The following is a 14,385-nucleotide window of genomic DNA, read 5'->3' as shown; positions in this document are numbered from 1 at the left end:
TATTTTAATTGTTGTACAGTCAGAAACAATTGTCTAGATGACTAAAATTTTAAAATACTGTATTTTTACTAGTGTATCAAGACATGTATCATAATTGAAGACTTATTTGGTGTGCTACCTTTTGTTCCATCTTGGAGCATCCATCTGAAGGAGAAGAATAAGCTCTTTTATTGGTTTGTAAGAGCTTGAAGACCTGTTATTCTAATTGCTGTTCATGTCCTCTTTTGCCTTAATGATCATTTTTCTTGCTTTTCTGTCATTGAAAATGTCACATTGAGGTATGCTGGAGCATCTTTTGGATATATGGCCAGGAGTGAATAGCTGGATCTCGAGGTAGATTTACTCCTAATTTTCTGAGACCCCTCCCCCCCAAATGATTTCCACAGTGGTTGTACAAGTTTGCAGTCCTAGCAACAATGGAAAAGTGTGCCCTTTGTTCCATAATCTCTCCAGCATGAGCTGTTGCTTGAGTTTTTGATTTTAGTCATTCTGATGAGTGTGAGGTGGAATCTCAGATTCATTTTGATTTGCATTTTCCTGATGACTAAGGATGATGGATACTTCCTCAATTATGTTCGCAGTACCTTTATTTGTAAAAGCCAGAAACTGGAAACAACCTAGATGTCGTTCAACTGAAGAATGAATAAAGAGAATATGGTACATTTACACAGTGGACTATTATTCAGCTATTAAAAATCATGACATCATCAAATTTGCAGGCAAATAGATGAAACTAGAAAAGTTCATCCTGAGTGAGGTAAGCCAGACATAGAAAGGCAAGCATGGTATGCATGCAATTATAAGTGGATATTAGCCATAAAGACCAGGAAAGTCACACTACATACAACCCACGTATCTTAAGAATCTAAGTAACAAATGGGGGTCAAGGGAGGATAGTTGCATCTCACTGAGAAAGAGAAACAAGAGACCATCTTCAGTAGATACACATGCTCCCCGCCCAGTTGAAGCATGGGGCCACCCACCCATCTTCAAATTTTTGACCCAAGATTGTTCCTGTCTAAAAGAAATGTGGGGACAAAAGTGGAGCTGAGAAAGGCTGTCCAGTGACTGGCCTACCTTGGTCTGTGGTCCCTGGCACATATGCAGCAGAGGACTGCCTTGTCTGGCCTCAGTAGGAGAGAATGAGCCTAATCCTATATAGACTTGATGCCCCAGGGAAAGGGGAGACATCTGGGGTGGATGGAGGGAACAAACTGAGTAGGAGAGGTTGTAGGGAGAGGAAAAGGAGGGAACAAGTGTGGGGAGGATGGTGTGAGAGAGAACTGTGAGGGAGAACTAGAATTAGTGTGTGTGGGTATCTCTGGGACAAGGCTATTCAATGACGTTTTTGAAAATATGTACACAAAATAATCTTTGAAGATGATGCACAAATACTTACAAACAACCTAAATCATGAAACATAATCACACGTTATAACAAATGGAAATCTTGTGAATGCCATGTAGTTTGTAATCTAAAAATCAATTAAATTGTGTGTTATTAATAACAAAGAACACATCATCACCTCACTATTCCTAATCAATATTTTTGGGAAAATCCTGAATACCTTACAATAAAAGCCCCTAAGCCAAACTAGCAACAAAGGGTCAGGTATTATTGGTATATCTATTATATATATAATTTATATATATTTTATATACATACAGCTTTGTATATTCCTATAAGCTCAGCACACTGGGGGTAGAAGACCATCTTCCAATGAGTTCAAGGTAAGACTTGGCTATATAAGATACTCTTTCAAACAACACAAAACAAAACAATAGAAAAACAACAAACAAACAAACAAAACAAAAAAAACCCAAACCATCCCAAGCTGGAAATAGGAAGATCCTTCTACAGCATTCTTCATAACATTGTAATTGTGAAGGAATAAATATTTTCCCTAAATGTTAAAATGGAGCAAGGATGCCTGCCCTTGCTATTCTATCCAGCATTGTACAGAAAATATTTCTTTGTATTATCAAAGAAAATTGAGCATAAAAATTGGAACACAATTAAGAAAACCATTCAAAATAAAATCACCCAGAACAACAATTTAAACACATTAGTAAGATAAATGCTAATTTTATACGTGAGAAATAAAATTTTGGTGAGAAGAATCAGAAGAAATCCATATAAATGAGATGATGCATATTCATGCATTGGAAAAGTCAGTGATTTTAAGGCAGCATTTTTAATGTGCATTAATTTTTGCTTTCAGTAGAATCCCTTTGACAGTGCTAGAAGGCTGATTGAAAACTCTGTCAAAATTCCAAGGCTATAGAATTGCTCAAATGGTTTTTGAAACCTAAAATTTTGAGGACTGATACTACCAGACTTCAAAACTCAACATAAAAACATGTTTTCTTGTTCAGCTCTCTAAGCTACAAATTTACAATTTGTACATTTGCCATACAATTCTGTATGCTTGTTGGTTTTTACTATTTTTATTGGTTATTTTATTTATTTACATTTCAAGTGCTATCCCCCTTCCCAGGTTCCCCTCCACAAGCCTCCTATCCCAACTTCCCTCCTCCCTGTATCTATGAGGGTGCTCCCCCACTCACTGACCCACTCCTGCCTCAGGTTCCTCCATCATGGGTCATCAAGCCTCCACCGGACCAAGGGGCTTCCCCTCCCAGTGATGCCAGATAAGACAATTGTCTGCTACATATCCAGCTGGAGCCATGGGTTCCTCCATGTGTATTCTTTGGTAAGTGGTTTAGTTTCTGGGAGCTTTGGCGGGTCTAGTTGGTTTATTAAAACTATACACCTGAGCATTAGCAATGGTTATTTGTAATATTGATAATATATTTTGATAATACAATGATGATGACGATGCTGCTGCTGCTGCTGCTGGTGGTGATGGTGATAGGAACAACAACAATAATAATGGAACAACACACATTTGAATTTTCAACTCAGAATCAATGGCAGTCACTAGAATTTATCTATTGTTTCTAAAAACAAAAGGACAGTCTCTAATGAGTTAAAATCGAGACAATAGTTCCTAAGACCCTGCTACCTTTTAAAGCAAATATTTTTCTTGTTCTGCCCTATGAAGTGGCCAATTTGTCTCTGTCACCTTGAAGATGTATCCAGTCACTATGGAGTTGTACATACAAATGTCTTTTGTTTTAAGTCAGAATTTCTTTTGACATTTTCCAAACAGCTGCATCTCTGAAACCGTAAGATGGAGTTCCAGGGGAGGGAGTTAATTTCTCCAGTGTTTCAGTCTTCGCTTCTTCCCCAACCCAGCTTGTTTCCTTGTATCAAAGAGAAAGTGGTGTTTGCTGGGAAGGTGGAAAGTGCAGGTATGTGCACTAGGCTCACTTTCAGTTACTCTCCCCACCCAGAATAATGTATTCTCAAATTTTAAATGAATGTTAATGCTGAATCACAGCCTAGGTCCTTATTACTACAAAGAACATTCACTATTAGCTTCATTATACCTTACAGTCTGTGTTAGTGAGCAAATACTTTCAAAATCATTGAACAATTGTCAAAAATATCTATTGACAACAATAAACATTCCAATATGTTTATTGGAAATTTATATGTTGAAATATTAAGGACCTATTTTCTAAAATTTCAGATGTTATTTGTATATATTTTTTCTGCATAATTTATAAAATTAAGAATAATGGTACAGAAACATGATTGCCGGAATGTTTTATTCATATATAAAATGGATATAAGTAATAAAGGCTCATAAATCTATTAGCTTTTATGTAAGCTCTCTTTAATTCTTTTTGGCAATAATTCATTATAGTTCAGACATCGACTAAATCATGAGGAAGTTGAGGGCTGGTGTCTTCATGCATTTCTTCTATTCACCAAGAAAATCATAGTAAAAGTGCTAAATGAAAAATATTAGCAAACAAACACAAACGTTTTTGCACTATTGTGGGAAAACCGGTAATTAAGGTCAAAGTCTATTACTAACCTGATAGCCTTCTAGGCTCAACACATCATAGAGGATGCCCTTATCTGACCTCGTCTGGACAGTTCATAACCCCCTGATAGGCCTGCAGAATTTCATGTACCCTAAGCCTTTAGCCAATGAACTTTGCTCAACATGGATGTTTCTACTCACATACCCCCAAACTAAGTAAGCCTTTAATCACCTCAAGTAAAGATTAGCTGCCTCCCTACAGCTGGTCCTGGTGTGTCTTCTTCACTGTATGTATTCTCAGGGCTTCTGAATCCTCCATCTGTCGTCTCTGTTCCCTTTGCCGCTTTGCCTTCCTGGACCAACATCAGCCTACGATCCCTGAGGTCAGGGAGGGTCATAGACTATGAGTTATAAAATCATTTGAAAAGCAGATTCTATTCGTGTAAATTTTCAAAATATGGATAAAAGTCATATCTTTGTATTTACATTGCTTTTTAACTACTTCTGTAACTATGTTTATAGTGTCGATCTTCAAGATTAGGGTTGCAAAAGCTATGCATCATGTCTACTATTCTTGGCAGGTTCAAAGAGACTTCCCTAGTACATATTACACCTATTCTTAATTTCTGTGTTATCAAAACAGGGTTGAAATGCTTATTAATTCCTTGGAAACAATAATAACACTATTCTACAATAAGTACACTACATATATTTAGTATGATTATTTTACTAAAGAGAGTGAGAAAATGGTGACACCTGCTTCCCAGTTTTCAAATCTGTAGCTGAATTCTCATGCTTGTTTTCATACCCAGTCTCTTGTGAAGTCACACAGTGGATAGCGCCCAAAATTCTACACTGGATATTCTCAAAGAATGAGAAGAATAAAGGCAAACCTGCATTAGCATCACTCTGAAAGCAGGTTTGATTTGATGAACCCACAAAAGTATCATGTGAGTGTCAGCTTCTATCATACATATTTTGAAAAATGTTGACAAGGCAAATTTTATTAACTCATGTTTTTCTTTATGTTTCTTTTCTTGTCATTGTTTTTATTTTCTATAAATAAGAAAAGTTTTTCTTCCCTTTGCTAATTATGTCTACTTTATAATAGTTTTATAATTTTTTTCTTTGCTCATCTATGTATGTCTAATAAGAGACTGTAAGAGACAGACAGTATAACTACTTTGAACAAGTTTTGGTAACCAAAATAAAAAGATACTGATGGTTGTTTTTTACTTTTTTAAATATGTACAGGAAACAATTTGACTAAAACTAATTTTTTTTCACAATACAGTTCATGTTCTAGCCCCATAATCACAAAATCATGGCCAATTTTATTTCATCTTTCTGTGTACTATTGTCCATACCTTTTTGTGACGTCTAAAATTTTCTTCAAACTAACTAAATGCCTGTAAATACTTTAGTATGCATCTTAAAAGTTATACTCAGTCATGACTAAAGCCAATAAGAATATCATATTTTTGAAAATGCTCCTCAAAAAATTGAAAACATTCCCAAATGTAATAACACGTGTGATTTCTTCTCTTAGTCATTTAACAACATAACTATATATTTCAAAAAATCATGTTGTACATGATAAGTAGATACAGTTTTGTCCATCAAAATATTTACCAAATTAAAAATGCCAGGCCAAATTGGTATTCAAAATATTTATTAATAAATAATTAGTATCATCCAAACTGTATTGAATCGTAGCAAGCTTGGTTTGGCAGCACAAGGCAAGTATGAGAGCTCTTTTAAAGGTTGTGTCAACCATTAGACACTTCATAAAAACAGGCACATGTGTCTTCGGATTCACCAATTTATATATTTAAAATAATCTAGGTTCCTAAGGATTTAGTAAATACATTACCTATTATTTTAAGATATTTAATTTTGTATGCAACTGTATTCTCTAAGGATAAACAAAAGTATCTATAAGTTAATAGTAACATGTCCATTCCATGAAAATAGAAAATGTTTTATTATTTTAGGAAGATGATAGAAGAAAAGGAAACTTGGAGAGATATAATATGTAAATTTGCTAGATGAATTAGTTTTAAAAGTAGTAATTCTTTTCCTTTATTGTGAAAAATAAGGGGAAATTAATTTTGTTTTGAGAGTAGAATACCTATAACAGCAAATTAGTAACATTTATTTTCATTATTCTTGTAGTTTAGACTTTTTCTAGTTCAAGCAAAAGAATAATGAGTTAGAGAATATAAAAGAGAGAAAATATTTTAATATCAAGCAAAAATAATGATAAGAATAGACAGATACATTAATATAGGGTCTGTTTGTTTAGGGAAAATGTTTTAAGATTTTTGTTATATATCCTAAAAAAATAATTTCAGCATTACCATAGAATATGCTATTTCGGTTTATGTTCTGGAAGATCTGAAATAACTTTCAACAAGTAATACCCTCTAGGAAATGACCCCTAAAAGCTGTAATTGGACTCAATATATAAAAATTGTCTAAAAAATAAAAACCAAATCTAAATGGCTACTAGGGCTATTGAATAGATTTTATAAGGTTGAAATGATAAAAAAAAAAAAAATCACCAGGGTGTTAAATGTTTTCTCTTGTACTTTCAATATGAATCTATCTATCTATCTATCTATCTATCTATCTATCTATCTATCTATCTATCTATCTATGCATACATGCATGTATATAGTTGAATTATCTTTCTATGATAAAAGATATACCCATTTAACAGAAAAAAACATTAGATTTCTAAGTGACTAGTCATCTATGATAATCAAATTGCAATTTCATTTGAGAAGACAAATGCTTTTCCAAGTCATCACGAAAACAAATAAAAACCATGTATGCACTATGTGACATCCACCTCTAGAGATCACAATGTCTTTGAAATTTAACACAATTTCAAAGTTTTACTGATTGGACATGAAAGACAGATAATGCACTGTAATTGAAAAAATTACCCAGAGTATATTTTATCAACTTGAAATTTTTATTTCATCTCACACTTCAAAATAATAAAAAACTCATTAGTATGTGAAAGTTTCATAATTTTTCAAGAATTTCAGGCTCAGGAAATACAAACAAATTCAGAGATGGTTATGCTGGAGAAGATACAGGAACCATGACAATGAAATACAGTGTGAGATCCTAGGTTGTATCTTGAGGCAGTAAAGAAAATAATTTATTAGTAATCTGAGTAAGATTTAGAGCTGTTTTAATATCATATCTATGTTGATTTCCTTTGGTTGATCAACTTAGGTTAGGTTTATGTGAGCATAAGAAAAATTGGGCAATGAACGGGCAGTACAGTAATCTGTACCATTTACTGGAAGTCCAAAATCATTCCAAAGTAAGAAGCTTAGAGAGTCTATTATCAGCTTTGATCTATAAATAAACACAAGTAATCTGAAAGCTCAGCACGATTGACAGTGTTCACTGTGGATAAATACAGAGGATTCTGAGCCTAAGATCTCCGGGCTTCTGTTTTCTCTAAACTCAGTGACCATATTACTCAGAGGTGCAAGATACACAGTAATGCAGTGACCATGATGCTTCCTGAAGCAGTAATTATGAGCACTGCCAAATCATGCATTGTTAGAGACACAACTAATGAAGAAAGGATCTGTAGCACGCAGTGACTCTTCATGGAAATATCATGTCATTCATGTTCTCTCTCTCTCTCTCTCTCTCTCTCTCTCTCTCTCTCTCTCTCTCTCTCTCTCTCTCTGAGTGTGTGTGTGTGTATGTATGTGTGAGTGTGTGTGTACACTTGCATGTGTGCTGAAATGAATACCCTCCTAATTTTGAACATGCTCTAAAAAAAAGATACAAACGGTTGTTTTCTAAAATTTAAGGAGTCATTTAAACTGAAATATAAAATACAGTATGTCAATGTGGCATTAGGATTAGAAATTAGCAGATAGTTCAGTTTGCTTTACCTGAAACTGTGTGATCCTTAGAGTCTCTGGTTATTTTTATCCTTGCATGAGGAAAGATGTAGTGCATTGTCTTACCATTCATTTGTAGAATCTAGGACAGACAAGGGATTAGGTAAAAATAAAAGAAATCAATAATAAAAACCCTTTGACACACATTGTACAGATTTACACTCATTCAGTTCAAAGCGCACCAGTTAAGTCCATGGAAATATACCAGAAGGTTTCTTGTATGATGTCAGTGGAAGAATTTCTAGACACACTGCATAATGATTCCTTTTTGAGTTCATTGCTGCTTGATATCTAACCAATCACTCTTGCAGATTAACTTGTTTTGTTTAGAGAATCAATGAGCATGTTTATCTGGTTTTCAAGGATGTTTCTGACTACAGTGGAATGTATCCATCATTGCTGCTTGATATGTAACCAATCACTCTTGCAGATTAACTTGTTTTGTTTAGAGAATCAATGAGCATGTTTATCTGGTTTTCAAGGATGTTTCTGACTACAGTGGAATGTATTCACTTGATGGCCATGAATAATTTATATTAACAAAAGCCCATCCCTGATTTTGTACTTGAAAAATCAAGAATTGAGAAGGCTTTTTTTTGTTTGTTTGTTTTTTGAGACAGGGTTTCTCTGTGTAGCCCTGGCTGTCCTGGAACTCACTCTGTAGACCAGGCTGGCTTCAAACTCAGAAATCCGCCTGCCTCTGCCTCCCAAGTGCTGGGATTAAAGGCATGCGGCACCACTGGCCAGGGAAAGGGCATTCTAAACCATTCAGTAAGTAAGTGAAACTAGTAGAGAAAACCAAGGCCCTCACTTGTCACCTCCCTTCACCCTAACTAGGTCTGCGATATATTTAAGGTGTTTGAATTTTATTGTGAAATTTTCCTGAGGCCATCTACTAGTTTATATTTTATCTATACTAATTCTGTCTAGATGAATAAAGACTTGCTTTACAAGTACTTCTCAAGTCTAGCTCTATATTCAAAGGTTATGATACTGACTGAGCAATTTCTTATTACTACAGGAATTCCTAAAGCAGAAGGAAAACCAGTAAGGCTACTGCTGTGTTTGTGGTTCCCACTCTATTACATAACTTGACTTAGTTTTAACACCATAGATTATTCCTTAAAATTGGCATACACCACATCACTCTTATTTCGATTATCTTATAATGTCATGTAGCTTTAATGATAATTTTAAAGTCATTTACCTAATTGGTTAAAATAAACTAAGGCAACACTATTTTGTGTTTAGAGCTTCTTTCCATTTTATAGATTTGTTATGGTAGATGCAGCTTACACTGTGCATACACTGCAGCTTGCAACAGTAGGTAGGATTTTTAGTGTTTTATAAGTAAATCAAGGTCACTTATAAGAAATATAAATTAAATTACTAAAACATTGAACTTCTATAGTTATGATTGATCTGGATGATCCATTATAAAGCAGAACTGCAATTGCAGGCAAACGCTGACAGGGTCTTCTAGAGAATGAGCTTACAGGACAGCTGTTTTACCAGGGAGGTTAAATGATACACCAAGGTGCTATTCTCTGTTATCATGGCCTTTTACAATACTCATGTAAAAGATATTGATCCTCTTCATGAAAAAAAACTTAAAAATAAATAGATTAGATAGTCTATACATTTAGTAAAGAATATTTAGATTTCTCTTAAAGAGTGCAAACATCAAACTGTACGTATTTGAAAAGAAATAAATACTGATTTAGTAAATTTGTAGTCAATGTGATCATAAATCTAATAATTTTTCAAAAATAATCCTGTATCCATGTAGTGTTTTGTGTATAATATTTATATAGAACATAAACTCATGTATGAATTAGTCAATTGGATTTTATACTCTTTTCCCCCCAGGGCACTTCATGAGAATAAATCCTTGTTATGTTTTCAAGTAACAGCATCCTTGTTTATTGGCACCAAGAGCTCAGTATTACCTTTGATTACCAGATATACAAGAAGTGAATAAAATGAAAATGTAATTTTTTTATCTTCTAGACCAAAATAAAGATTTTGAGTTGAAGAGGAAAACAGTATTTAAAGATAAATATCAATGCAGAAAAGCATGAACATTAAAATTTACGTAATTAAACTTTGTAAAGCTATTTATTTAAGGCATATGCTATCTTCTATATAAAATCCATTTAGAAAACAAATTATTGCCATAACCAGCAGTATGTGTATCACTTGGTCTCCAAGGCAGGCCATGTTCCCTGTCTTGGCTTCTTCAGTACTTGCATGGCTGCTTCATTTACAGTAGTTTAGCACTTTATGCATGTGTCCTTTTGATCACTGCATATTGTTTCACAGTTTAATGGATACCAATATAAATTTCATTTTTAAATGTAAGATTTCTACTAGCAAGAAAATGCCTTATGTTTTTTACATTAACCTATCAAGGATCTTTATTCTTCTACTTATTGAACTAGCCAGGATCTTATGAAGCAGTTCTCAATAAACACTACCTGCCTTACATTGGCATTATACTAGTCTGTAACTATTTAGGATATCATGGACTATGTCCTCTGTCAAACACAGTCTGAATGAATGTTTTAGTACCAGAAAACTAAAAACAAAATGTCATCTGCAATATGTGTATTATCTATCTAAATAGAATAGAATTTTAGGAATGTATTTGAATAGATACAGATTATTTCAATGTATTCTCAAATAATATTAGGTATAATTTAGTTGAATAATTCTTGAGTATCCATGGAACAGTGTTTGATAGCAACAGGAATTAGACTTGTGGTTTCTATAGCAGCTATTACTATGATTTTGTTAACATATTCTGGTTCTTATAACAGGAAGCACTAAGCTACAGAGATCCAGAAATAATAATTATATTGGTTTTATTATTGTGGACATTCCTAGCTAGATCTTTATAAAAAGAGTTTAAATTTAATTATAGACATAATTTAAAGAATAGCAATACAACAAAATTCAATATAATCTGATGATTGTAATAGAAAGAAAATGAAAGTATATAAACATTTAGCCAACACAACCCTAAACAAGAATTCACTAAAAACATGAAAATAGAGTATTTATAACACATAGAAAATAATGTCAATATTTTCCCCAAAGGAAACAGTATATAGAAAAACAGACCACATGATTTTATTGTAGAAATTATATTTGATGTTCACATGTCTCCACCAGTCAAAGATAGTTTTTATATCTAGTTTGGGTATTGGGTTACGCTTCTGATTGAGCATTACCAAACTTATAAATCCTTTGATTAACATTTTTAAAAAATTGTATAAAAGCAAAAAGGAAAGGGGGGGATGGGACAGGGGTGTTCTAGGGAGGGGAAATGTGGAAAGGGGATGGCATCTTAAATGTAAATAAAATATAAAATAAAAAAATAAAAAATAAAAAAAAGAAATTATATTTGATAGATTAACTATATAAGCTGAAGCAGCTTCAGAAGAAATGAGATTTCTGTACTGATAGTAATTACATATACAAAAATGTTTTATTTTACTCCTCAATATAATAAATATATTCTAAATTAAAACATAGTGAACTAAATTTTACTAAGCTCAAGTAGATCATCTTAACTGTTTAAAATATGGTTGTCATTTAAACCAAGTTATCCCCAAGAAAAATAATTGAGGAGCTAATATAAGTGAAATATGTCAGTGATGTCTTTTGTGTCTACATGAATGATCATAATGAACACTCTTCCTGGAAGTATCTGATGTACTAGGAATATTTATTTAAAACCACTTACAATATCTTTCATTATTCCCAACTATATTTCTTTCAAGGTCAGCATCACTTCATTTCCTCCAGAATGAGCAAATAAATAATGGGTATGAATTTTGGTATGACTTTCATCTGATTGTAAAATTTACTTCTAAATTCAATTACTTACTTTATGAAAAGAGTTATTTTATAAATTGTTAAAAGATAAAAATCTAAAACGTGACTATAAAGCAATTAATATTTCCATATAGTAGATCTTTAAAGTATCGGTTTCCTCCTTTTCTTTCATGTGAAACTTTCCTTCTCTCCTACCTAACTTTTCTTCAATTACCTTTAATAAGTAAACATGAACAACTACACAGATTTCTATTACACAATGGTCTTGTGACCTCCTCAGGAGCCGCATGTATTTTCCTTGTAAATTCAGTACTGGAGATGGTCTATCCATGTAATAATAATCTATTACATGAATGAGTCATTTCAGTTGTCTAGTAGAAGCATCACAATCCCCATCAAACTGATTAAATAAAGCACTTTCTTCATTTAATTACTGAAAGTAAACAGTCTTGAACTTGCCTGGCAAATAGTTAAGCTAACAAACTAGTCTATGTTAGAACTGACTCTTGTTGCTAACAAATCCAAGAGACTATAAAATTTCATACTTACTTGCTCTTGATGTTGACTGAGAGGTCTAGAGTGAACCAGTCTTTCTGGCAGTTTCCGGTCCAGACCATGGCCATTTTCCAACCGAGACTCCCTGGGTTTATCAAACCAATCTGTTTCCTCCCGACGCAAGTGGTAGGCTTTGGGGACCAAGGAAACATCATACATTGCAACCGCAACTAATACAGGTGATAGAGGGAAGCAAATGGTCTGCAGGATTAGCATGCACAGGGTTTGTTAACCAAAGCATGCATTTCAGACATAAGCACCATCAGAACCAGAAACATTTCCCATAGTATCTACACATTTTCATACAACAGAATATCCTAGAGAAGGAGAGGCACACAAACGTACAGCATCTCATAGTAAAGTAAAACAACACAAACTTACAGTTTAAAGCAATATAAATGAAATTTTGACAATAAATAAATTAACAAAATATATTAGTAATTTCATTCAACTTAAGTCCATCGGTTCCCACATAGAAACCTTACCCTACAACCCACCATGTATGGTCAAAAGGCAACAGTATGTCCATATGCAAGTTTCTTTTTATTTTTCATTTTGCATATAGCAAACAGCAGTATATGGATAAGTTTTGACTTTTGTATATGTCAACCAGAAGCATATGGCTGCTGGTTATAACACTGAGTGAATATATTTTTGAAGATATGATATTTATTTGGCAAATTAAAGTCAACAGAGCATTTACTTCTAATATACCATATGTGTCACTGCAAGAAACATGTGTACTACAAGAACTTTATAGCTTAATAATAAAAATATGTCTAAAATAGATATATAAGAATATTTTAATATAAATAAAATCATTATCTGACTTTAAACACTGAGTTAGAAATTTGGAGTTACGTTTTCTTTAATTTGTCAGCATGCTACAACTTGAAGTATATTGAACTTTTAATCACATTTCAAACATTAAGACACTAATTTAAAATTTTCACATAGTTCTATCAGTACTTTTCAGGTGTTAAAGAATATTTTAAAGGAACTAAAACTTTTATTTTACTTAATTGCTAAAACTGACTTAGTATACATTTCTTATTCTTGGTAGTTCTTGGTTATATTGCTGGTGTTCAATTAACAGCCTTTGCAATTAATATATTGTTATTTCTCAAGTGGCAGATGGAAGGACCTGTCCTTTTGCTTATCCTGATACATGATGCTGTCAATATTATTTTCTTGAAATGACAGCTTCTAAAGCGTCTCCAGGTGAGCTCTCCTCTCTATCTTGTTAAAGCTGTCTTTTGTGACTTTCTTATCTTGTATAAATTCCCCAGAGATTGCTATTTCTGTCATTTACTGGCTGGCAGGGTTAGACAAACAGTGTATGCACCACGACTCAGCTGCATACCTGTAGCCTTCCAAATTGCTGCTCCTGAGCCACTCCATCTCTCCCAGGTAAACACAGGATAAGAGGTGGAGTATCAGAGATTCATCAGCTTTAGATTTGATGCCTGGATTGTGGCTACATACACAGCCACATTAATTGATTTGCCTATTAGACTAGCAGTTCTCTGAAGGGGAAATTTATGTATTTTATGACTTTCTCCTTTTTCAGTTTTCTTCTCTCTCTTATATGAAGCACAGTGTTTGGTAAATTTTTTTGTGTAATGAATTAAAGATAGAGTTACTATCATCATCTAAAGAAAAAAGGTGAATATAATTATGATAATTTTAAATACATACCTTGTCCTTACACCTAATTTATAGATATACAATGTTCTTTTTCATAATTTAGTTGATAATTATTGTGATAAAATACAGTACTAATTTGGATGAACTGGCAAAATTATGCAGTATAACAAATACTTGATAAATAAAAGAAACCAAAAAGTTATCAGTCTGTGACTTTTCTAGATTATACTTAACCTCCATTAGGATAAATAATTTCATATAGGTAAGATATAGATATAGATATAGATATAGATATAGATATAGATATATATTATCACATACTTTCAAAAATTAAGAAAGTAATGATTTATCATGTTTTCAGTATGATCCTGAGTAATGTAGAAGATTATTTCATTTGAATATATAACTTTTCTAAATGAATTTTAAATCCGACTCCTTAATATGTGGTTTAGATGGCTCTGAATATTACAATTATGACAGAACCTCAACCTGATCCAACACTGATCAGCA

At 33.1% G+C, this 14,385-nt stretch overlaps 1 protein-coding gene across 7 annotated transcripts in view; it reads right to left on the bottom strand.

Moving 5' to 3' along the window:
* The window catches only part of Pclo (piccolo presynaptic cytomatrix protein), a 323,641-nt gene that overhangs the window by 124,199 nt on the left and 185,057 nt on the right, over positions 1 to 14,385 (bottom strand). For 5 of the 7 annotated variants that reach the window (XM_076913130.1, XM_076913132.1, XM_076913133.1 and 2 more), the window contains exons 8-9: positions 12,223 to 12,398; positions 7,825 to 7,915 (exon numbers count right to left, since the gene is read on the bottom strand). In XM_076913130.1, coding sequence (XP_076769245.1) covers positions 7,825 to 7,915; positions 12,223 to 12,398 — 267 coding nt within the window. The remainder of the gene's footprint in view (positions 1 to 7,824; positions 7,916 to 12,222; positions 12,399 to 14,385) is intronic. The other 2 variants (XM_034518991.2, XM_076913134.1) reach the window with 1 other exon arrangement.

Source organism: Arvicanthis niloticus, chromosome 15 (assembly GCF_011762505.2).
Source record: "Arvicanthis niloticus isolate mArvNil1 chromosome 15, mArvNil1.pat.X, whole genome shotgun sequence".
Taxonomy (NCBI): Eukaryota; Metazoa; Chordata; class Mammalia; order Rodentia; family Muridae; genus Arvicanthis; species Arvicanthis niloticus.
The sequence above is the reverse complement of the archived record's forward strand: the minus strand, read 5'-3'. Positions and strand labels throughout refer to the sequence as shown.